This window comes from Hypomesus transpacificus, chromosome 2 (genome assembly GCF_021917145.1).
Source record: "Hypomesus transpacificus isolate Combined female chromosome 2, fHypTra1, whole genome shotgun sequence".
NCBI classification, from domain to species: domain Eukaryota; kingdom Metazoa; phylum Chordata; class Actinopteri; order Osmeriformes; family Osmeridae; genus Hypomesus; species Hypomesus transpacificus.
This window is the reverse complement of record NC_061061.1, coordinates 796,653-821,728: the sequence shown is the minus strand read 5'-3', so window position 1 is coordinate 821,728 and position 25,076 is coordinate 796,653. Positions and strand designations below refer to the sequence as shown.

Sequence of the window (25,076 nt, the reverse complement as noted above, 5' to 3'; positions counted from 1 at the left end):
CGGAAGAGAGAGATAAGGGAGAGAGAAAGAGAGAGAGAGGAATGGGGTGTGAATGAGGGAAATCATTGTACACAGATCCTGCTTCAGAGTGATTCAATGTTGAAAATCTGTGAAAATTTGCCTCTAAAATAGCCTCTGATACAGCCTCTAATTCAGTCTCCTTCCATCCTCTGAAATGGCCTCTCAGACAGCCTCTAATTCAGTCTCCTTCCAGCCTCTGAAATGGCCTCTCAGACAGCCTCTGATACAGCCTCTAATTTGGCTTCTGCTGTTGTGTCATTGGGCTTGAAGGCTTCACACCCCTCTTCCTGTTCCATGAGTCAGAGTGCAGAGGGACACTCCCTGATGGGCTTGAAGGCTTCACACCCCTCTTCCTGTTCCATGAGTCAGAGTGCAGAGGGACACTCCCTGATGGGCTTCACACCCCTCTTCCTGTTCCATGAGTCAGAGTGCAGAGGGACACTCCCTGATGGGCTTCACACCCCTCTTCCTGTTCCATGAGTCAGAGTGCAGAGGGACACTCCCTGATGGGCTTCACACCCCTCTTCCTGTTCCATGAGTCAGAGTGCAGAGGGACACTCCCTGATGGGCTTCACACCCCTCTTCCTGTTCCATGAGTCAGAGTGCAGAGGGACACTCCCTGATGGGCTTCACACCCCTCTTCCTGTTCCATGAGTCAGAGTGCAGAGGAACACTCCCTGATGGGCTTGAAGGCTTCACAGCCCTCTTCCTGTTCCATGAGTCAGAGTGCAGAGGGACACTCCCTGATGGGCTTCACAGCCCTCTTCCTGTTCCATGAGTCAGAGTGCAGAGGGACACTCCCTGATGGGCTTCACAGCCCTCTTCCTGTTCCATGAGTCAGAGTGCAGAGGGACACTCCCTGATGGGCTTCACAGCCCTCTTCCTGTTCCATGAGTCAGAGTGCAGAGGGTCACTCCCTGATGGGCTTCACAGCCCTCTTCCTGTTCCATGAGTCAGAGTGCAGAGGGACACTCCCTGATGGGCTTCACAGCCCTCTTCCTGTTCCATGAGTCAGAGTGCAGAGGGACACTCCCTGATGGGCTTGAAGGCTTCACAGCCCTCTTCCTGTTCCATGAGTCAGAGTGCAGAGGGACACTCCCTGATGGGCTTCACAGCCCTCTTCCTGTTCCATGAGTCAGAGTGCAGAGGGACACTCCCTGATGGGCTTCACAGCCCTCTTCCTGTTCCAGAGTGCAGAGGGACACTCCCTGATGGGCTTGAAGGCTTCACAGCCCTCTTCCTGTTCCATGAGTCAGAGTGCAGAGGGACACTCCCTGATGGGCTTCACAGCCCTCTTCCTGTTCCATGAGTCAGAGTGCAGAGGGACACTCCCTGATGGGCTTCACAGCCCTCTTCCTGTTCCATGAGTCAGAGTGCAGAGGGTCACTCCCCTCTTCCTGTTCCATGAGTCAGAGTGCAGAGGGACACTCCCTGATGGGCTTCACAGCCCTCTTCCTGTTCCATGAGTCAGAGTGCAGAGGGACACTCCCTGATGGGCTTCACAGCCCTCTTCCTGTTCCATGAGTCAGAGTGCAGAGGGACACTCCCTGATGGGCTTCACAGCCCTCTTCCTGTTCCATGAGTCAGAGTGCAGAGGGACACTCCCTGATGGGCTTCACAGCCCTCTTCCTGTTCCATGAGTCAGAGTGCAGAGGGTCACTCCCCTCTTCCTGTACCATGAGTCAGAGTGCAGAGGGACACTCCCTGATGGGCTTCACAGCCCTCTGATGGGCCTCTTCCTGTTCCATGAGTCAGAGTGCAGAGGGACACTCCCTGATGGGCTTCACAGCCCTCTTCCTGTTCCATGAGTCAGAGTGCAGAGGGACACTCCCTGATGGGCTTCACAGCCCTCTTCCTGTTCCATGAGTCAGAGTGCAGAGGGTCACTCCCCTCTTCCTGTACCATGAGTCAGAGTGCAGAGGGACACTCCCTGATGGGCTTCACAGCCCTCTTCCTGTTCCATGAGTCAGAGTGCAGAGGGACACTCCCTGATGGGCTTCACACCCCTCTTCCTGTTCCATGAGTCAGAGTGCAGAGGGACACTCCCTGATGGGCTTGAAGGCTTCACAGCCCTCTTCCTGTTCCATGAGTCAGAGTGCAGAGGGACACTCCCTGATGGGCTTCATAGCCCTCTTCCTGTTCCATGAGTCAGAGTGCAGAGGGACACTCCCTGATGGGCTTCACAGCCCTCTTCCTGTTCCATGAGTCAGAGTGCAGAGGGACACTCCCTGATGGGCTTCACAGCCCTCTTCCTGTTCCATGAGTCAGAGTGCAGAGGGTCACTCCCCTCTTCCTGTTCCATGAGTCAGAGTGCAGAGGGACACTCCCTGATGGGCTTCACAGCCCTCTTCCTGTTCCATGAGTCAGAGTGCAGAGGGACACTCCCTGATGGGCTTCACAGCCCTCTTCCTGTTCCATGAGTCAGAGTTCAGAGGGACACTCCCTGATGGGCTTCACAGCCCTCTTCCTGTTCCATGAGTCAGAGTGCAGAGGGACACTCCCTGATGGGCTTGAAGGCTTCACAGCCCTCTTCCTGTTCCATGAGTCAGAGTGCAGAGGGACACTCCCTGATGGGCTTCACAGCCCTCTTCCTGTTCCATGAGTCAGAGTGCAGAGGGACACTCCCTGATGGGCTTCACAGCCCTCTTCCTGTTCCATGAGTCAGAGTGCAGAGGGTCACTCCCCTCTTCCTGTTCCATGAGTCAGAGTGCAGAGGGACACTCCCTGATGGGCTTCACAGCCCTCTTCCTGTTCCATGAGTCAGAGTGCAGAGGGACACTCCCTGATGGGCTTCACAGCCCTCTTCCTGTTCCATGAGTCAGAGTGCAGAGGGACACTCCCTGATGGGCTTCACAGCCCTCTTCCTGTTCCATGAGTCAGAGTGCAGAGGGACACTCCCTGATGGGCTTCACAGCCCTCTTCCTGTTCCATGAGTCAGAGTGCAGAGGGTCACTCCCCTCTTCCTGTACCATGAGTCAGAGTGCAGAGGGACACTCCCTGATGGGCTTCACAGCCCTCTTCCTGTTCCATGAGTCAGAGTGCAGAGGGACACTCCCTGATGGGCTTCACAGCCCTCTTCCTGTTCCATGAGTCAGAGTGCAGAGGGACACTCCCTGATGGGCTTCACAGCCCTCTTCCTGTTCCATGAGTCAGAGTGCAGAGGGTCACTCCCTGATGGGCTTCACACCCCTCTTCCTGTTCCATGAGTCAGAGTGCAGAGGGACACTCCCTGATGGGCTTCACACCCCTCTTCCTGTTCCATGAGTCAGAGTGCAGAGGGACACTCCCTGATGGGCTTCACACCCCTCTTCCTGTTCCATGAGTCAGAGTGCAGAGGGTCACACCCCTCTTCCTGTTCCATGAGTCAGAGTGCAGAGGGTCACACCCCTCTTCCTGTTCCATGAGTCAGAGTGCAGAGGGTCACTCCCCTCTTCCTGTTCCATGAGTCAGAGTGCAGAGGGTCATCACTCCCTGATGGGCTGAGAGGTCGGTTGGTCAGTCACACCTGTTCCCATGACAACGGCAGATGATTAAACAGATCGTTGTCTTAAGACATGTATCTACCCGACAGGATGTTTACAAAACCAGAGGCTGCGATCGACTCAGGTCAGTAACTGCAATAAGAAAGCGTATCTTCAGAACTCAGCACAGTAACAATCAGGATGTGCTCAGACAGCTGGATGTGATGGCACCAGTCTCCTCACTGCTGTGTGGTTTCTTCAGACAGAGCTCAACATCCAGAGGTCTAGCCGCTACCGCAGCCTTTCTCAACTCTGGTCCTCCATGTTCTAGATGTTTCCCTGTTCCAACACACCTGATTCAAAGGAATGGGTCATTGACATCTAGAACATGCAGGGAAGGGGGGCACGAGGACCAGGGATGGAAATCACTGCTCTAGACCGTGACATCACAACTTGGTGCTGCATATCTAGGCCAGGAAAACGAGATGTTAAAATCCCAACTTTTCTCTCCTGGTTAAATAAAGTCAAAATGAAAAATTCATGTTCCTCCAGCTGTGTACTGAATACGAATGAGCTTGCATGTATGAGTGTTACATTACTAGACGACTGTTTACATATTTTCTCACCCTCGTGACATCTCTTGAAATTGGTGCTGCATTCCCCAAACACCAGCACCCAAACAGCTTTCCCAAACACACGCACCCAGACCCAGGACCAGACCCAGACCCTGTGGACAAGCTACGCTAACAAGCTAACAGCACTACATTCTCTGACTTATAGAAATCACAGCTTCAGGGTGGAATACACAGCAGGACTGATATTATCACATAATATCCTCCCTCGACAGCTTCAACATGGAATAATTCTACACGTGAAGAATCAACCAGAGCTCCAAAGACTGACAAGGCAGTGATATAAATAACACATGAAGCAGATGTTCCTTGTTCTATATATGCACCGTGTTCCGTATATGGGTCACATGTGAGTGAGTGAGTGTGTAGCAGGGCTGTGTGACACATCGCTCTCCTGAAGACACACAGAGACCATATGTTACTGGGTCTCTGTCAGCAGCGAGGAGATGGACCCAACTGGACCCCAGCGCTCCAACTGGCCTGTGACCCACTTTAACACACGCTATTTATAGTGGGAGAGATCAAGTGCAGCTCGTGGGCATGTGAATGTTGGGGTGTGTGACTGTGTGCACGTGTGTGTGTGTGTGTTGGGGTGTGTGCATGTGTGTGCATTTGTGTGTTGGGGTGTGAGACTGTGTGCATGTGTGTGTCTGGGTGTGTACGTGTGTGCATGTGTGTGTCTGGGTGTGTACGTGTGTGCATGTGTGTGTCTGGGTTTGTGGGTATGTGCATGTGTGGGGGTGTGTGTGGGTGTGTGGGCTTGCTCTAACCATGGTGATGATGAGTCACACTCCACACACACGACACAGGAACAGAATTAGGCTGACCCAGAAATCTCAGCCCAGAACACAGACCTCAGACCAAGTCTTGGGTCTTCCAATGTCAACAGGGCGATATTCGCTCTGCAGAGCAGCAACATGTGAAGCCACAGAGAAAACGATTCAAATCGAACTGTATTTGTACATCAACTTCACGAAAAAAAACGTTATCAACAAAGGTGTGTCTCAAACATGATTAAAACAAGCTTTGTTATTTGACAGCAGTAACTCGTCTGGCCTCCTAAAGAAAAACTATGGAGCATTCTATTTATCAAGCGCTTCTTGGTTTAGCTCATTCCCCTCCCGCTCTAGGGGTAAAGCCACCATGACGATGAAAGACACAAAGAGTAAAAGGGGGAAAAGAAACTTGCCAACAACACAACCTCCAGGCGTGTTTCTCAGCGCTAGCTTGTGCTAGCCAGAGCCTCAGGACAAGCAGGGGCATTGTGGAGAGGACATTTCCCCAGCGCAGGGTCAAGCTGAAAGCAGTCTCTGGCACTGCCCCTCTGATATATGATGCCAGCTTCCTTCAGTCCACCTTCCATCGCCAGCCAGAGCTGATTATGAGCCCAGGCTGGAGAGGTTGTTAGCGATTAGTGTTAGCTATCCTCTTAGCCGACACAGCTCATACACCCACTCTACAGCAATGTTCCCACCAAAATTAGGATTTTGGCAGCTTTAGGAACCCAAAGTTACGCAGTTCCTTCTTGATGGGGTGTGTCCTGACCTGTCCTGTCCTGACCTGTCTTGACCTGTCCTGACCGACACGAGAGACGTGCAGCCACTCTGTTCCTGGAAAGAACCAAGCCTATGTCAGACTGAGGCTGTGTCAGACTGAGGCTGTGTCAGACTGAGGCCTGTGTCAGACTGAGGATGTGTCAGACTGAGGCTGTGTCAGACTGAGGCTTTTTCAGACTGAGGCCTGTGTCAGACTGAGGCTGTGTCAGACTGAGGCTGTGTCAGACTGAGGCTTTTTCAGACTGAGGCCTGTGTCAGACTGAGGCTGTGTCAGACTGAGGCTGTGTCAGACTGAGGCCTGTGTCAGACTGAGGATGTGTCAGACTGAGGCTGTGTCAGACTGAGGCCTGTGTCAGACTGAGGATGTGTCAGACTGAGGCTGTGTCAGACTGAGGCTGTGTCACACTGAGGATGTGGCAGACTGAGGCCTGTGTCAGACTGAGGCTGTGTCAGACTGAGGCTCTGTCAGACTGAGGCTGTGTCAGACTGAGGCTCTGTCAGACTGAGGCTGTGTCAGACTGAGGATGTGGCAGACTGAGGCCTGTGTCAGACTGAGGCTGTGTCAGACTGAGGCTGTGTCAGACTGAGGCCTGTGTCAGACTGAGGCTGTGTCAGACTGAGGCTGTGTCAGACTGAGGCTGTGGCAGACTGAGGGCAGTGGGAGTCGGTTGGACATAAACATCTCTCTTTCTCAACAGGCTGGATAATTTCACATAAGCACTGAGGTAATTGCCCAATTATCACTTCATGCTTGAAAACAGTTAGCCTAATTAGGATCACTTTAGCTCTCAGATCCTAGAACTGGAGTCCATTACACAACGATCCTTTGCTGTGCTCACACACACAGTAAAACAACACCCAACAGCTCCAACAACTCCATCAGCCTTCCAAGCTGTTTCCATCTTACCCTTCCTGTGCAGGGGGCCGGGGGATGCAGGAGACTTGGGGGTGAGGTCAGCTTTGGTGGGGGTCCTCGCTGTCCCGTCCGTGTCGTTCTTGAGGGGGGAGTCGGTCCTCTTGCCGGGGGCGGGGCCCAAGGGGGGGCTGACCTCCTGGGGGGCCTGCATGGCGGGAGGCGTGTCCAGAGGAGGAGGCGGAGCTGTGGAGACAGCGGAGAGGGGGAGTCAGAACCCAGGAACCACACAGCTTAGAACCAGGAACCACACAGCTTAGAACCAGGAACCACACAACTTAGAACCAGGAACCACACAACTTAGAACCAGGAACCACATAGCTTAGAACCAGGAGGCTGGACTGGTTTGTATTCATTCCACAGAGCAGGAAACACAGTGTGCTAGCGGGGGGGGAGAGACGGCCAGCCAGCCTCGCTCCACGCCCACCTCACAACCATCCTCCACGCCCACCTCACAACCATCCTCCACGCCCACCTCACAACCATCCTCCACGCCCACCTCACAACCATCCTCCACGCCCACCTCACAACCATCCTCCACGCCCACCTTCCAACCACCCTCCACGCCCACCTCACAACCATCCTCCACGCCCACCTCACAACCATCCTCCACGCCCACCTCACAACCATCCTCCACGCCCACCTCACAACCATCCTCCACGCCCACCTTCCAACCATCCTCCAGGCCCACCTCACAACCCTCCTCCACACCCCACCTTCCAACCATCCTCCACGCCCACCTCACAACCATCCTCCACGCCCACCTCACAACCATCCTCCAGGCCCACCTCACAACCATCCTCCACGCCCACCTCACAACCATCCTCCACGCCCACCTTCCAACCATCCTCCACGCCCACCTCACAACCATCCTCCACGCCCACCTCACAACCATCCTCCACGCCCACCTCACAACCATCCTCCACGCCCACCTCACAACCATCCTCCACGCCCACCTCACAACCATCCTCCACGCCCACCTCACAACCATCCTCCACGCCCACCTCACAACCATCCTCCACGCCCACCTCACAACATTCAGCCGCCACAACAAAAACCCCAGTTTAGCCCTGGACTTCAAAGACTGATCTCGGGTGTGCAGATCTATATTCCATTTGAATCAACTGTAGAATCTATACGACTACAACATGACTCAGCTTCCTGAAGCAGGAAAATCAAAGTTTCTTTGAAGTCGCTAAGCTTTTACATTAGACCACCAGTGATGCCTTTCTGCATCCTTGTAGAAACCCCGTGGACCGTGGTTATGTAGTGGGTCCAGTTAGCTGGATAGTTGTGTGAGACAGACCTCTGCCATCACCCCCTGCCTCCGGTAGCATTTCTGGACGGTGATTGGTCGAGCTCGGGGGCTCAGTGAACCGACAGCTTCCTGGCAGAGCGAGACTCTGCAGCTGCCTCTCTCTCAGCCCCTCCATGATACAAGAGAAACCGATTGATTTAAAGAGAGTGGAGTTTGTGGAGGAGTGGAGAGATGGAGGGGTAGAGGAGAGGAAGGGTGGAGGAGAGGAGGGGTGGAGGGGAGGAGGGGTAGAGGGGTGGAGGGATGGAGGGGTGGAGGGGGAAGCAGTGCCACACAGACGCCACTCTCATCAGGATCACAGACAGCGTCCTCTTAAACTAACCTGACGAAGGTGGTGTGTGTGTGGGGGGAAAACAAGCGACACAGGGATACAGAGAGAGAGATACAGACAGAGAGAGATAAAGACAGAGAGAGATGAAGACAGAGAGAGAGAGATGCAGACAGAAAGAGATGCAGACAGCGAGAGAGGCGGGGGTATAGAGTCCGGGGCTGAGAAGAGAGAGTTTATGAAAGAGCATCGCCAGAGAGAGAGGCACTGTCCCAGAGAGAGAGGCACTGTCCCAGAGAGAGAGGCAGTGTCCCAGAGAGAGAGGCACTGTCCCAGGGAGAGAGGCAGTGTCCCAGAGAGAGAGGCACTGTCCCAGAGAGAGAGGCACTGTCCCAGAGAGAGAGGCACTGTCCCAGAGAGAGAGGCACTGTCCCAGAGAGAGAGGCAGTGTCCCAGAGAGAGAGGCACTGTCCCAGAGAGAGAGGCAGTGTCCCAGAGAGAGAGGCAGTGTCCCAGAGAGAGAGGCACTGTCCCAGAGAGAGAGGCACTGTCCCAGAGAGAGAGGCACTGTCCCAGAGAGAGAGGCACTGTCTCAGAGAGAGAGGCACTGTCCCAGAGAGAGAGGCACTGTCCCAGAGAGAGAGGCACTGTCCCAGAGAGAGAGGCAGTGTCCCAGAGAGAGAGGCAGTGTCCCAGAGAGAGGCAGTGTCCCAGAGAGAGAGGCACTGTCCCAGAGAGAGAGGCACTGTCCCAGAGAGAGAGGCACTGTCCCAGAGAGAGAGGCACTGTCCCAGAGAGAGAGGCACTGTCCCAGAGTGAGAGGCACTGTCCCAGAGAGAGCAGCCTTTGTCAAGACCCCTGCATGGCAACGGGACAACTGCCAGAGACACTGCACTGGGAGAGATGAAGGAGGGGGGAATGAGGAGGGAGGCAGGGAGAGGGAAAATTGGAACGGAGAAAGGAGATAGGGAAGGAGGGAGGGGTGGAGAGCAAGGCATGATTGGGGTTTGGACACCATGATGCTCATTTATAAATGGAACATGCACTGCAGTGTTCTGATGCTTTCCCTGTTAGGAAGGGTTAGGGTTAGGTTTATGATGCAGAATTCATCTCAATGCTTTCCCTGTTAGGAAGGGGTTTTTAAACACAGCCAGGCTTGTGAAGGCTTTGTTCCAAAACAATGGGCTCATTCTCATCCAGACCTGAGTGGGATGATAAAAGGGATGATGAGTGGGATGATGTCTCCTGAACCATCCACCTCAGCTGTGTTCGCAGGCTCCACGTCACATGCTCTCACCAGGGGGGGCTGTGATGTCATCAACATGGGACGCTGTCAGACAGCTGTGATGTCATCAAAATGGGACACTGAGCAGTGTGGAGCAACATCAACACCCATGGTACTATTTAGTATCCAAGTCCACCAGGATGCCCTACTACACCTGGTAGCATTAGACAGCGTGTGACCAGCAGACTGTTCTGACCCACAACCCTCTGTGCGGTGGAAGAGGCCAGAGAGACTGTTGCCTAAACGACACTCCCTTGGCGCAGTAGCCTGACAGTTTGCCTCTGATTCACGCTGCAGGCAAACACAACAGCAATCAAGGCCGCAGTTAAGTTTTCGGCGTGGAAATATTCACACTATTTCGCTTTCATTGAAGATATTGGAGGAACATTCAAGTTAAATGCAAACTGCCCCAACAAAATATTATCTACTTAAACAGCACTTCAAACTTCTCGAAGGTTTCCACAGAGAAACGAAGCTGGAAGCTAGCGAAATTCATTTTAAACCATTACAGAGATGGTGACCTGTTTCCACAACTCGCTACTAAAAGTAATAGTAAAAGCAGAGTGCGAATTATACAATGACAATCGGGGGGGTCAACTTCTTCTCCAGGGCGTAAAGTAATATTTACGATAACAGGTAAGCACAATTTATAGATGTATCGACCCAACCCGACCTGTTGTGTTTACCTCTTTTGGGGGGGTCCAAGTCTTGATTAGGGGGGTCAAACCCCCACTTAATTTGCACACTGAGTAAAAGTAATATAATAAGTAATAATATTACTTTGTACAGAAAGTATTAATGTAACTTAATCACACTACTTTTTACTAAACAGTAATCAGTAATAACTAATAGATTATTTTTGAGTAACTTCCCCCAACACTGTTCCAGACTGATACGAACCTGCCTGCACCAGTTCAAGCCACAGTTCCATGACTCAGTAGTCTGTCTGAGTTCAGTGCAGACTGCATGCAACAGTACATAATGTTACTCAACACACCCACACACCACGCACACACAACACAAGCACACACCCACGCACACACATGCGAGCCACAAGAGAATAGAAGAGGATCTGCAGACTTGAGATGATGAATATTCCACAACGCTGCAGAGCAGAGAGGCAGAGAGGGAGAGAAAGGAGGGGAGAAAGAGAGAGGGGGGGGGGGGGGGGGGGGTGGAGGGAGGATAGTGATTCAGGCCTGGCTGTCTGCACCAGTAGACTAGCTGATACCCACACTAGCTGATACCCACACTAGCTGGTACCCACACTAGCTGGTACACACACTAGCTGATACACACACTAGCTGGTACCCACACTAGCTGATACACACACTAGCTGATACCCACACTAGCTGGTACCCACACTAGCTGGTACCCACACTAGCTGGTACACACACTAGCTGATACACACACTAGCTGGTACACACACTAGCTGGTACACACACTAGCTGGTAGCCACACTAGCTGGTACACACACTAGCTGGTACCCACACTAGCTGGTACACACACTAGCTGGTAGCCACACTAGCTGGTACACACACTAGCTGGTACACACACTAGCTGCTACAAACACTAGCTCATACACACACTAGCTGATACACACACTAGCTGGTACACACACTAGCTGGTACACACACTAGCTGGTAAACACACTAGCTGATACACACACTAGCTGATACACACACTAGCTGATACACACACTAGCTGGTACACACACTAGCTGATACACACACTAGCTGGTACACACACTGTATCTGCAGATCTGGATCCTGCCTTAGTCAGGCCACAGAGAGCCTCCCCAACACACTCGCCAATGAGAGTGGGTCTGTCTGTCTGTCTGTCTGTCTGCCTGCCTGCCTGCCTGCCTGCCTGCCTGTCTGCCTGTCTGCCTGTCTGTCTGTCTGTCTGTCTGTCTGTCTGTCTGCCTGTCTGCCTGTCTGCCTGTCTGCCTGTCTGCCTGTCTGCCTGTCTGCCTGTCTGCCTGTGTGTGTGTGTGTTGTCATTGTTTGATAATGATTTTAAAACTTCAACTACTGTGTGTGTCTACGTGTGTGAATATGTGTGAGTATTTATGTTTGCATGTGTGAGTGTATGCGTGTGCATGTGTGTGTGTGTGTGTGTGTGTGGGGAGGAGGGATATTGACTCTAACAATCAGTGCATCCAGCATCAGAAACCCCAGGCTAGTAACCTTGACAGCAACCCAGACTGGCACACACACACACACACAGTGTGCTGGTGGACATGCTAATGTGATATCTGCACTAATGTATTTCCTAGACTGGAACATCTGTCCAGTCATCGTTTAAACGGTCACCCCGGAATGGCAAGGACAGACATGTTGACTTGTAAACAGTTACTTCAGTTAGCATGTTCTTGACTAACCCCAAACACACAGAATCAGATTTAGTCAAAGCTAACAGGAGCTAGCAGTCCGTGGTTCAGAGTCAGGCTAACAGGAGCTAGCAGTCCGTGGTTCAGAGTCGGGCTAGCAGGAGCTAGCAGTCCGTGGTTCAGAGTCGGGCTAGCAGGAGCTAGCAGTCCGTGGTTCAGAGTCAGGCTAACAGGAGCTAGCAGTCCGTGGTTCAGAGTCAGGCTAGCAGGAGCTAGCAGTCCGTGGTTCAGAGTCGGGCTAGCAGGAGCTAGCAGTCCGTGGTTCAGAGTCGGGCTAGCAGGAGCTAGCAGTCCGTGGTTCAGAGTCAGGCTAACAGGAGCTAGCAGTCTGTGGTTCAGAGTCAGGCTAGCAGGAGCTAGCAGTCCGTGGTTCAGAGTCAGGCTAACAGGAGCTAGCAGTCCGTGGTTCAGAGTCAGGCTAGCAGGAGCTAGCAGTCCGTGGTTCAGAGTCTGCCTAACAGGAGCTAGCAGTCTGTGGTTCACAGTCAGGCTAACAGGAGCTAGCAGTCCGTGGTTCAGAGTCAGGCTAACAGGAGCTAGCAGTCCGTGGTTCAGAGTCAGGCTAGCAGGAGCTAGCAGTCCGTGGTTCAGAGTCTGCCTAACAGGAGCTAGCAGTCTGTGGTTCACAGTCAGGCTAACAGGAGCTAGCAGTCCGTGGTTCAGAGTCAGGCTAACAGGAGCTAGCAGTCCGTGGTTCAGAGTCAGGCTAGCAGGAGCTAGCAGTCCGTGGTTCAGAGTCTGCCTAACAGGAGCTAGCAGTCTGTGGTTCACAGTCAGGCTAACAGGAGCTAGCAGTCCGTGGTTCAGAGTCAGGCTAGCAGGAGCTAGCAGTCCGTGGTTCAGAGTCTGCCTAACAGGAGCTAGCAGTCTGTGGTTCAGAGTCAGGCTAGCAGGAGCTAGCAGTCCGTGGTTCAGAGTCTGCCTAACAGGAGCTAGCAGTCTGTGGTTCTCCCATGATGCACCTCTTCTCCAGAGACACACTTCATCAGCCCCCCCTCACTCCCTCTCTAGGCTGTGTACATCATGAGGAGGAATCAGCCCCCATCAACCTCCACCTTCCAGACCTGTGCCCCACCACCATCACACACACACACGCTGAACAAGGAAGATCACTTTGGCACTGTTTAGTCAGAAAGGTTTGGAGACATCAAGGCACTCATAGCTGTTGTGGCACACACACACTCAAAACACACACACACTCAAAACACACACACACACACTCAAAACACACACACACTCAAAACACACACACACACACACTCAAAACACACACACACTCAAAACACACACACACACACTCAAAACACACACACACTCAAAACACACACACACACACTCAAAACACACACACACTCAAAACACACACACACAGACACACTTCTCTGTGTATCCCCTAAATGGAGCCGAAATCTGGATCACAGTTCTCTTCAGTAGTCCCGCCCCCTGCGTGCAGAGTAGGGGTGTCACGATACCAAAAATTCAGTAGTCGGTGCCAATACCATTAAAATAACACGATTCTCGATGCCAATTTCGATACCATGGTAAAAAAAAAGAGGATTGTCTAAGATTCCATGTAGGCTACTTGAACCATGAACTTCTTTAAAATATTTGAAAAATAGCAAAATATCCTACAAAGACATACAAAACATGTGCAATAGAGCATAGCACAACATAATAAAGTGCAATTAAGCCATTCAGCTAACAAGATGAACATGACATGAGTTTGCCTTCTAAGCTATGGGCTAACGTTAAAACTACAGCTAACCTAAACTATGTACATAAGCCATTGTAACACACGTGCCCACCATCTCAAACATCCTGTAACGTGTATTTTAGTATGACAGATTAAACAAACAGAAAAAGAGCAATCTTTGGATGTATTCAGATTTTAGCATCGGAAGGTACCGTAAGTATCGGTTCTCGTGACATCCCTAGTGCAGAGCACCAGCTGGAAACAGACCAGCAGCTTGACAAGCAGCAGGTCACAACCATCTCACGCATCACTTCCTGTCAGCAGCACCTTCTGCACAGTCACTTCCTGTCTGCAGGTGGCAGCGTCCAATGGAAACGCCCAGCTGGTCAGCCACTTCCTGCTAGGACTGTTCTCAGTCCTGTGGACCAGAGCGACATATGGAGCACACAGACTCTTCTGTGTTACAAGGTTTTCTGTTAGCAGACACGTTTACTACACAACTATAATATTAGGACATGATTTCACGCCACATTAGGTATTTTTTCCAGCGCTGTTTAATGATTGCTGCTGTTTGTGATGTGATGCTGGGGGATGAGTCACACAAACACAGCGTCTAAAACAAACAGTCTGACTTCACGGCAGAGATTCTTATCTGCGCAGCAGTTGTGAAAGACTCCTGATTACAAACAGTCCACACACAGTCTGTTGTGAAACACTGTGAGGAAAATTCAATTGGAAAACAATAGTCCCTCTGACACAGTAATTGACCGATAAATAAAGATCGATGACGCCCTGAAATGTTGGCAAAGAGAACAGAGAGGCTCTTGGTGTGTCCTGGAGCGAGTGTATCTGTAACAGAGAGAGAGAGAGAGAGAGAGAGAGAGAGAGACACCCTGCTACTCTGGTCTATCTGAGGGTAGCAGGGAGGAGGGGCATGGTGTCACAGGGAGGAGGGGTATGGTGTCACAGGGAGGAGGGGCATGGTGTAACAGGGAGGAGGGGCATGGTGTAACAGGGAGGAGGGGCATGGTGTAACAGGGAGGAGGGGCATGGTGTAACAGGGAGGAGGGGCATGGTGTAACAGGGAGGAGGGGCTTGGTGTAACAGGGAGGAGGGGCATGGTGTAACAGGGAGGAGGGGCATGGTGTCACAGGGAGGAGGGGCTTGGTGTAACAGGGAGGAGGGGCATGGTGTCACAGGGAGGAGGGGCATGGTGTAACAGGGAGGAGGGGGGACCCAGGCACAAGGACACCGGCGCGGCAGGATTTTCCAAACAAAAAGGCTTTAATGGGGAACACAGACCCAGCCGGGATAGACAGAAAACTCACAACATGCTACAAATGACAAAGACTGAACAAATAGGACTCATATCAAACCAAACCAGACACATGTGAACGCAACAACTCTAACAATACCACGGACAGACAGAACACAGGTGAAACCGATAAACACAGAACACAGGGGCACACTAAGGCAGGCAAACAGATGCGGGCATGACACATGGACTTCCAACTGTGTGTGTGAGTAGGCTTGCGCAAAAGCAGCTGCAAACCAGCTACCTAGGAAACCAGGAGGATTCACAGAGCATGACACAACGGGTGTGCTGAGCAGGTAGATCACATGACCTCGATCACGAGGTGGACCAATCAGATCACATGTCTCCCAATGTGGTGTATGCTGCTAAGACAGGTGGAGGCAACTGCCAACACCACATTCAATCATTCACCTCGCACACCTCACAAAGACATGGAGGAATAGTGCCTATAAGAAGATACTGCAGACATGGTGCAGGGCTGGAATGTTAGGAAGCTAGGAGAGACGACAGAGAGAGAACCTGGTGGAATATCAAGAGGTGCTGATGCAAGGACACAATAACAGACCTGCTAAATAGGAGCCCAGGCCTTCCTATGCGTGGAACGGGCTCAAACCAAGTTAGCAAAATAGTGAGCGCTGAGTAAACAGGGTGGAAACATGTTCCCATGCTCCTGTTAGAACCAAGCTGGACAACAGGATGACATAACACTGCACCAAGGAGACCTCTCAGCTAGAACTGGGGACCCTCAGAGGGAGAACAGATAGAAGATCTGGGGACAGAGAAGTCAGGTCAGGAATGACCTCATCATTGCCCCCCTTGCCCCTCCCCCGTGATCCCCTCTCGCCCCGGAAGAGGATGTGTCTGTATGTGTGTCTGTGTGTGTGTGTGTGTGTGTGTGTGAGAGGGAGGGGTCCTACAGAGGCCCAGGAACACTGAAAGCCCAGTGTAAACAACCACCACTGGCCCCACACCAGCTCTCTCTCTATGTCTTTGTGTGTGTGTGTGTGTATGTGTATGTGTGCTGCTGGGGTTCAAAAGTACAACTGTGAGATCATGTCCATCAAATGCCGTTGCCCCCCCCCCCCCCCCGGTCTGATGGCAAACCCCCCCCTACCACCTTAACTAACACATTTTCTGTGGGAAAGCATGCATGGTGAGCTTGTTGTTGTTCAGAGGGGGCTGGGTGTGTCAGGGTGCTCTGAGGGAGCGAGGAGGTCCAGGTGGTTACTCAAACACAGTCTTTCTCACAGTTACTACCTCAGGAACACACACACCCATTCCAGCACTGATCTTCTAAACACAAAACATACAATTAAGGATCCTACAGTCCTTATTAGTGTGGCTCTGAGGCTTAACAGTCCCGGACAGATCTGTAATTTAGGTTCCACAAGAGAGCAACCAGCCAATGGGCTGTGTCTTCTCAGTGGAGGAGAGACCAGCACTCTGCTAGAGGAGAGGAGAGACCAGCACTCTGCTAGAGGAGAGACCAGCTCTCTGCTAGAGGAGAGGAGAGACCAGCACTCTGCTAGAGGAGAGACCAGCACTCTGCTAGAGGAGAGGAGAGACCAGCACTCTGCTAGAGGAGAGACCAGCACTCTGCTAGAGGAGAGGAGAGAGCAGCACTCTGCTAAAGGAGAGGAGAGACCAGCACTCTAATAGAGGAGAGGAGAGACCAGCACTCTGCTAGAGGAGAGGAGAGACCAGCACTCTGCTAGAGGAGAGGAGAGACCAGCACTCTGCTAGAGGAGAGGAGAGAGCAGCACTCTGCTAGAGGAGAGGAGAGACCAGCACTCTGCTAGAGGAGAGGAGAGACCAGCACTCTGCTAGAGGAGAGGAGAGAGCAGCACTCTGCTAAAGGAGAGGAGAGACCAGCACTCTGCTAGAGGAGAGGAGAGACCAGGACACTGCTAGAGGAGAGGAGAGACCAGCACTCTGCTAGAGGAGAGACCAGCACTCTGCTAGAGGAGAGGAGAGAGCAGCACTCTGCTAGAGGAGAGGAGAGACCAGCACTCTGCTAGAGGAGAGGAGAGACCAGCACTCTGCTAGAGGAGAGGAGAGAGCAGCACTCTGCTAAAGGAGAGGAGAGACCAGCACTCTGCTAGAGGAGAGGAGAGACCAGGACACTGCTAGAGGAGAGGAGAGACCAGCACTCTGCAAGAGGAGAGACCAGCACTCTGCTAGACGAGAGGAGAGACCAGGACTCTGCTAGAGAAGAGGAGAGACCAGCACTCTGCTAGAGGAGAGGAGAGACCAGCACTCTGCTACAGGAGAGGAAAGACCAGCACTCTACTAGAGGAGAGACCAGCACTCTGCTAGAGGAGAAAAGAGACCAGCACTCTGCTAGAGGAGAGACCAGCACTCTGCTAGAGGAGAGACCAGCACTCTGCTAGAGGAGAGGAGAGACCAGTACTCTGCTAGAGGAGAGGAGAGACCAGTACTCTGCTAGAGGAGAGTACAGCACTTTACTAGAGGAGAGACCAGCACTCTGCTAGAGGAGAGACCAGGACACTGCTAGAGGAGAGACCAGCACTCTGCTAGAGGAGAGACCAGCACTCTGCTAGAGGAGCCCTCATACAGGCTGTGAATCAGATTAGATCGTCACTATATCGACATTGGGCATATATAGGCATTGGTACACCTACACATTCCACCTACAGGAGCTTTTCTAACATCCCACTCTGAATGCCCCCCAGAGGCCATGACAGCTGCCTGTCCTGGGAAGGCTGTCCACGAGGTCTTGGAGTGTGTCTGTGGGAATATGGCCCCTTCAGCCACAGGATCATTGTGGAGTTTGGGTGATTCCAGCTGGCCTGCAGATGGTGTTAGAACTGACCTCACATGTCTGATGGTGTTTAGGTCAGAGGTCAGTCAAGTCTGCCACACCAAACTCAACAAATGAGGTTCCTGTACGGACCTCACTTGGTTCATTGGGTTCAAATCCAGTCTCACCGTGAAAGAGTATTGGTGTGTTCAGTGTCCCTGTGGACTTGACAAGATGGCCCCCTGCTCCAGAGTCTCTCTGCTGTGAGGGGGTGTGTGGGGGCGTGGCCATGATGCCTGGACCCTGGCCTTTAGCAGAGCCAGTCCAGACTAATATTAGCCTGGATCTTTCTCATGACAGAGAGCAGGCTATCTGGGTTATTCTGGGATGTGTGGAGGTGGCAGGCCGTTGCTATGGCATCCAGCCACCTGACTTCCCTCCCCTAGTCCTGTGTGTGTCTGTGTGTCTGTGTGTCTGTGTGTGTGTCTGTGTGTGTGTTAGTACATCAAAGCGGGGTACAGCAGTACAGTCTCAGGAATCCCCTGCGGGGGAAGGGAGAGAGAGGGAAAGAAAGGGGGGAGAGAGAGGGGGAGAAAGGAGGAGCGACAGGGGGAGAGACAGGGGGGGAGACAGGGGGAGAGAGGGGACAGAGAGGGAGAGAGAGGGGGAGAGAGAGGGGGAGAGAGAGGGGGAGAGAAAGGGGGATGGGGGGGGGGGGGGGGGAGAAAGGGGGAGAGAGGGGGGGGAGAGAGAGAGAGGCGGAAGGGCTTCCAGGGTCCTTGTGTCTGGAGAGAGGTCAGCATGCTTGTCACCACTGTCTCCACTAAAGAAGCCTGGTAAATGTTGACGTGTTGTGTACACCACAACACGTGTTACAGAGTGTGGTTGTCGTGTGTTTCAGAGTGTGGTTGTCATGTGGGAGTGTCTGCGGTGAGGCGTTGCAGGAGCAGGTGTGGTCCACCTCCTTCGTGTTTCAACAGGCTCCGCTCGAAAACACAGACCTGGCTGAACACAAAGGCCCTCAAACGCCACCGAAATAACACCCAACTTCTCTGCCCGGTACGATCTCCACTGAGAGCCACAGCCAAACCCAGAGACCCTGTCCTGAGGGAACATGAGGAGAGCCTTTCTACATCTGTGGAAGTGTTAACCTATCTGCTGCTGTCTCAACCACCCTGACAAAATCTTAACTCTGACGACGGTAGATGGGCCAGGGGGGAGCACCATGAATATGAATGGGGCACAGAGCTGTAGAGCTTCAGAGAGAATTAGCAACAGGAGAACAAGCTCCTAAAGCAAGGACCCCTAAATTACGTCCAACAATGCCTGTCAGCCTCTCCAGGGAGCCTCATCTGGAGGAGAGCTACTTCAACTGAAGAACAGACCAAGTCGGCCACAGCCAACACTCACAACAGTGTTTAGAGAGATTGTGCTCGGGTCAACCTCTCTCTTTCAATCTCACTCTAACTATCTCTCTCTCTCAATCTCTCTCTCTCTCACTCACTTTGACTCTCCCTGACTCTCTCTCCTTAAATGTCCTCTTTCAAACCATCCCCCCTACGCTCTCTCCTATCTCTCCTCCCTTCCTCCCTCCCTCTTCCCCATCTCTCTCTCTCCCCTTCACAGTTATGTAAAGGCTACACCTCTTCTGTTGTGAGGGAAATACGGGACTAGGAAGACAATGCCTAGAGTTTCAAACACGTACATCCCCCAACACCCCCCCACACCCCTCCCCACCCCCCCACACCCAGGGGCCCCTCTTCACCACAGAGTGAAACCCCCTTCCATTGTTATCCTTGAGAGAGTCTCTCTAGCAGACCTGCTTGTTGTTAAAAGAGCAGACTTCAAACGGCCCCACGCTGCCAGAGCTTCCGTCACTGCTGTCCCCTCCTCAGCCCTTTAACCCGCCCGGACACATTCCTGCCTCCACCAACAAGGAATTTACATGAAGTGCTGAGTGAGGGTGTTGGTCCCATTCGTTCATGTAGTAAAGAGCCTCTCTCCCCTCCTAACTCCCTCTCTCCCCTCCTAACTCCCCCTCTCCCCTCCTAACTCACTCTCTCCTAACTCCCTCTCTCCCTCTCCTAACTCCCTCTCTCCCCTCCTAACTCACTCTCTCCTAAATCCCTCTCTCCCTCTCCTAACTCCCTCTCTCCCCTCCTAACTCTCCCTTTCCTAACTCCCTTTCTCCCTTTCCTGACTCCCCCTCTCCTGACTCCCCCTCTCCTAACTCCCTCTATCCCCTCCAGCCTGGCCTATGAGCCCTCCTTCACAGAGTCATCGTCCTGACAGGAAGACATGTTCCTCCACGTCCGGACTGCTCCATCCTCCCCACTCTGCTTTCTCAACCTGTGGGGGGGAGGTCTGTGGTTGGCCTAATCCTTTTAAATGTGCGTATTCCTCCAAAACTGTAAAACTGATTATTTTAATATTGGGAAACAAGCACTTGGTTGGTAACATAATCTTCGGTTGCAACTGTACATGTGGAATTAACCAGATTATTCCCAGTGGAGCCTTCTGTCTGATTGGACATCTTTGTCCTCTGTATCAGGATGAGATTAGAAAAACAAAGGCTGGAAAATTATCAATGAGATTATGTAACACAAACTCCCTCCCTTTCTCAAAGAAAGATAGAAAATTGGCAGCATTTCTTTTAATTTCTCTTCACAAGCTAATTGAAGTCTTCGGAGGTAATGAATTATTTTTGTGCTGGTAGCTTGTCGGCACACAGCAACACATTTCTGCTCCAGTTTGTATGTAGAAACCGGCAGGGTGCACTTCAACAACCGCTATAGTAGATTGCAGTACCAGGGTACCGTGTAGTACGCATACTATAGTACCGTGTAGTACGCATACTATAGTACTGTGTCGTACCAGGACACTGCCTCTTATGATGTTGATACTGTTTAGGTATGCTTCTGACATTTTAACATCATTGCACATGCAAATCACATTCAGTATTCGGACCGTTTGCCTCCAACAACATACCCAGGTGATGACGTGTGACCATGAGGCTGATCAATGAGAATCCCCCGACGACGAGGTAGCCATTTCCATAGCCCAGCAGAGCACAATCATTCTACAGACACCGCGTCTGCCCAATGCACGCGTCCACACACCCCTTCTCTTCATCCGGTCGGCGTAGACGCTCGAACAACTGGGACGTAGAAGGTGGACCAGGAGGAACGAGAGAGGCCGGGAGGAACGAGAGAGACCGGGAGGACCGAGAGAGGCCGGGAGGACCGAGAGAGGCCGGGAGGAACGAGAGAGGCCGGGAGGCCGGCAGGCCCGAAGACAGAAGGGATTAGAAGATGTCCTTCAGAAGTCCTGACACAGCAGAGCTCCTGTCTGCCTGAAAGGACTCCCTGCTGGTCAGATATCACTCCTCAGGTTCTCTGATGGATTATATTTCTGCCTTTCTTGTTTTTACAGTGAGAAGGGCAGGACGCGTAGGGAAGAGAGAGAGAGAGTAAGGCTATGCAGCAACCAGCCCGGGACGGATTTGAACCCAGTGGTAAGGCCTCAGCCCTGGTGGTGCGTGCACTAATCTGGCAAGTGCTCTCTGGTTCTGACCCCAGACTGGGTTCTAGGAAGAGTGAAGAGTTCCTTTCAGAACCAGAACCAAACTTTAAAGTTAGACAACAACTCTTGACATATCAACAACAGGCTGTCCTGTGAAGAAGTGTGAAGGAAGGTTGCACACCACAATCCTTCAATCCTCATCTCCACCCAACTTCTGGGTGAACACCATCTCCACCTCCTCACCGTGTGTCCGTGGACAACCCTTCCCCCCCAGAGACCCATCCCATCAGATACAGTAACATCTTTGTTAGGAAATGGAAGACACACACACACACTCAACACCCAGCCTAATCCTCCGCCTCCCCTCCACCCCCCAAAAACCACACCAGTCAGTCAGGCTTGACAAATATGCGGCTCGACATGCCTGAGGTATGTGACAGAGAACTGGGTCCATCAGTCAGCGACATCTCCATGAGCCCTCTCATTGTGCAGTCTGCAGCTCTGGTTCTCATGAATCACAAGCCAGATATCAGATCCAGCTTCTGCTTCTTCCAGCCCAGGAGGCGGGCTGTGCGACAAACAGTAGGGCTGCTTCTGACAGCTTCAGTAAAGCAGAATGCTCCCTCAAACAACAACCATGACTTCACAAACGACGGCTGGTGGGTCGGCCTACTTCCTGTTTCCTGTATGAAGACACTTGAGTTACCCTGCACACTTCCCTGTGAGCCTGACATACAGGGGGGGATTTTAACCTACAATTTGATATGTCGACAAAAGCTCTCCCAGTAAGCTGTCCCCTCCCCTGGGGAACCTGCAGAGCCTGGGTGTGTGTGTGGAGCACAGCTGTCATCCATGAAGCTCCTTCAGGAGACTGGTCCAGAGCTAGACCACCAGGAGACTGGTCCAGAACTAGACCATCAGGAGACTGGTCCAGAGCTAGACCACCAGGAGACTGGTCCAGAGCTAGACCACCAGGGGACTGGTCCAGAGCTAGACCACCAGGAGACTGGTCCAGAGCCACACCACCAGGAGACTGGTCCAGAGCTAGACCACAAGGAGCCTGGTCCAGAGCTAGACCACCAGGAGCCTGGTTCAGAGCTAGACCACCAGGAGACTGGTCCAGAGCTAGACCACCAGGAGACTAGTCCAGAGCTAGACCACCAGGAGACTGGTCCAGAGCTAGACCACCTGGAGCCTGGTCCAGAGCTAGACCACCAGGAGACTGGTCCAGAGCTACACCACCAGGAGACTGGTCCAGAGCTAGACCACCAGGGGAGGAAGGGGTGAGAAGGTCTGGTCAGGGTTCCCACCAGCAGGGTGGGGCCAAGTACCTCCTGTCTGGGTCTGGGCCAAAACAACCCAGCAGCCTGACCCACACACACACACACACACATTCACACACATACACACACACTCTCACACACAAATTTACTCTCACACACGATCTTTCTCAAACACACAATATCTACTCTCTCATACGCATTCTCTTTCTCTCCCTCTTACACACACACACTCTCTCTTCTCTCTCTCTCTCTCTCTCTCTCTCTCTCTCTCTCTCTCTCTCTCTCTCTCTCTCTCTCTCTCTCTCTCTCTCTCTCTCTCTCTCTCTCTCTCTCTCTCTCTCTCTCTCTCACACACACCTCCAACCCAGCAGGTCCCAAACACACACATTTAAACACCTCTCTCCCAGTGCCCCCCACCCCCACATTCCTCCAGCTCCTACACAGCAGGAAGATCACGCCACTTTGAGCCCCACAGGGAACCACGGTAACAACCACCCCACAGGGGTCAGAGGTCACTGGTGGAGGCTTCAGCACCATGCCGCCACCCCCCCCCCCCCCCACACACACACACACACGCGAAAAGGAGAGATGTGAGGACTCGCGCTACACTGCCTGACGTCACGTCCGGTTGGTTGGTGTCTTCGTGCGGCGATCGGGGGAGCGCATGCCTGACTAGTGACCGCATAACGTAAACACGCGGGGAAGGTGGGGGGCACGATGACCTCATCAAGAGCGGTCTGTGTTATCATCATGTTCACACTCGGGTGCACGCTGCCGCCATGGAAGGTGAACGCGGTGAGCGCGCACTGTTTAGAAAATATGCGGTGTGAATTACAAGACGCCGGGGATCGTACAGAACAGTATCATTTAAACGACATCAAGCACGTCTCCTTTGTTGTCAAAGGGATTAGAATTAGCAGAACACCAGTATAATGTCTGATCTTTCTAAACGAGTTCCAGTAAGCTATGCTGCCCTACATTAATGTAAAGCTGTTGGTGGATTTAAGCCTGTGTGCAGAGGGTTACTTGTAATAAATTGGACATCTGCGTGATAGCCGATGCAGGTTCTAGAATTAATGGTATTCAGGCTGAGAAGACACATTTGACTAAGATTTATATTTTTGAATTCCTCAACACTCTCCATAGTAAAGTCAATGTATCACTGTCGGTAATGGTTCACTGGAGAATGGAGATGTGAGAGACAGCAGAGACGTGTCTGAAATCTGAATCAAGAACAGTCGGAACGCTGCCTATATACACACCTACAACCTTAGAATGAAAAATATCTATCTTCCTAAAAATACGAAAGCACTTACATGTTGCTCCTGGCAGCGCATGTCCCTCCACATTGGTATCTTTGCTTTCCATTTTGCTCATTCAATCAAGCGCTTTTTCTGGTCTCCCTTTCACACTGTCTTTTCATTCCTCAGGCGGTACGGAGGAAAAAAACTTGGTTGAGTCACTCCCGGTGCTCCGTAGCGCGCTCCCTGTTTCCAAGTGGAAAACGCTGGCAACTCCGCCGAGCCGCTACCCCGTCGGTACTTTATAAAATAAATGAGTAAATCACGCGGTGAATAGGCAAATCTGTTGTGGGGAAACTCTCGCGGCTACAGCACCGGCAAGAGTTCCCACTAGACCGGGGCCGCAGCGTTAGAGGCAGAGTGAGAAAGCGAACCAGGGACCGAGGTACGGGAAGTTAGTCACACAGACAAAACAGCTGATCACGGTATGCTCATTGTGCCGAAGGTCCCAGGCTGGCTGGACTGGAATGGTCCATAATCAGAGAGGGGTGCATGAAATGGTAGAGATTAAATCTTTCTCCAAACTGTGTTTATATCAACACAAATATCCAACTAAAATACAACGCAAGCGCGTAATAACCATGATTATATTCAACGGACTAGGCGCGTTAAAAACTACAAACGTTATCTCCGACACAAGTGAAGAATTTACCTCGATTCCGAATAGATTCATCCGCTAGAAATGAACAACTTACTGAACAGTCCATACGGCAGTTTAGTAACTGATAACATGTTTTGTCCACAATATGCGAATTGTTTAGTTTTTGTCTATCTATATGTAGCCTACAATATGGTTTTATTTGAGGGGGCGGCTAAAGGGACGTCCTCGTATTTCGAGGTGTTGTCACTTGCAGTTAGTAACCTCCAGTCAGACCTGCAGAAACATTTCACCGGGAACATACCAGACAACAACTTTTAACGTTAAAACGAGGCGTAGGCCCAACACGGGACAAAACATGTTTCCGATCGTGCTATCACTAACTAAATATCTCAAACAATATATCTTGGACAAACCACAGAGATTAGCGAGCCGGCATGTTAAACCCCCCCCCCCCCCCCCCCCCCCCCCCCCCCCCCCCCCCCCCCCCCCCTCTCTCTCTCTCTCTCTCTTAGAAGCCCCCCCCCCGACCCCCCTCCGAGACACGGATCTCTTAAACTTTCTTAAACTTAGACTTAAACTTTCACCCCTGGACAAGGCATCAGACTCCGTGTAATGAGATGTTGGTAGAGTGTTTAAAAGATGCTGACGGAGGCGGATCTAGTCCTCTGGGATCAGGATTGAGCTGGAGCCGGTGTCTGATTGGGTGTAAAGGGAACAGGAACGAGCTGGAGCCGGTGTCTGATTGGGTGGAGAG

At 52.1% G+C, this 25,076-nt stretch overlaps 1 protein-coding gene across 3 annotated transcripts in view; it reads right to left on the bottom strand.

The window, feature by feature from the left end:
* map7d1a (MAP7 domain containing 1a) overlaps positions 1 to 24,180 on the bottom strand; it is a 33,118-nt gene extending 8,938 nt beyond the window's left edge. For 2 of the 3 annotated variants that reach the window (XM_047026648.1, XM_047026639.1), the window contains exons 1-2: positions 23,737 to 24,180; positions 6,578 to 6,769 (exon numbers count right to left, since the gene is read on the bottom strand). In XM_047026648.1, the coding sequence (XP_046882604.1) occupies positions 6,578 to 6,769; positions 23,737 to 23,797 (253 nt within the window). In that variant the 5' untranslated portion in view covers positions 23,798 to 24,180. The remainder of the gene's footprint in view (positions 1 to 6,577; positions 6,770 to 23,736) is intronic. The other variant, XM_047026631.1, reaches the window with a different exon arrangement.
* Between the last annotated feature and the right edge of the window lie 896 nt (positions 24,181 to 25,076).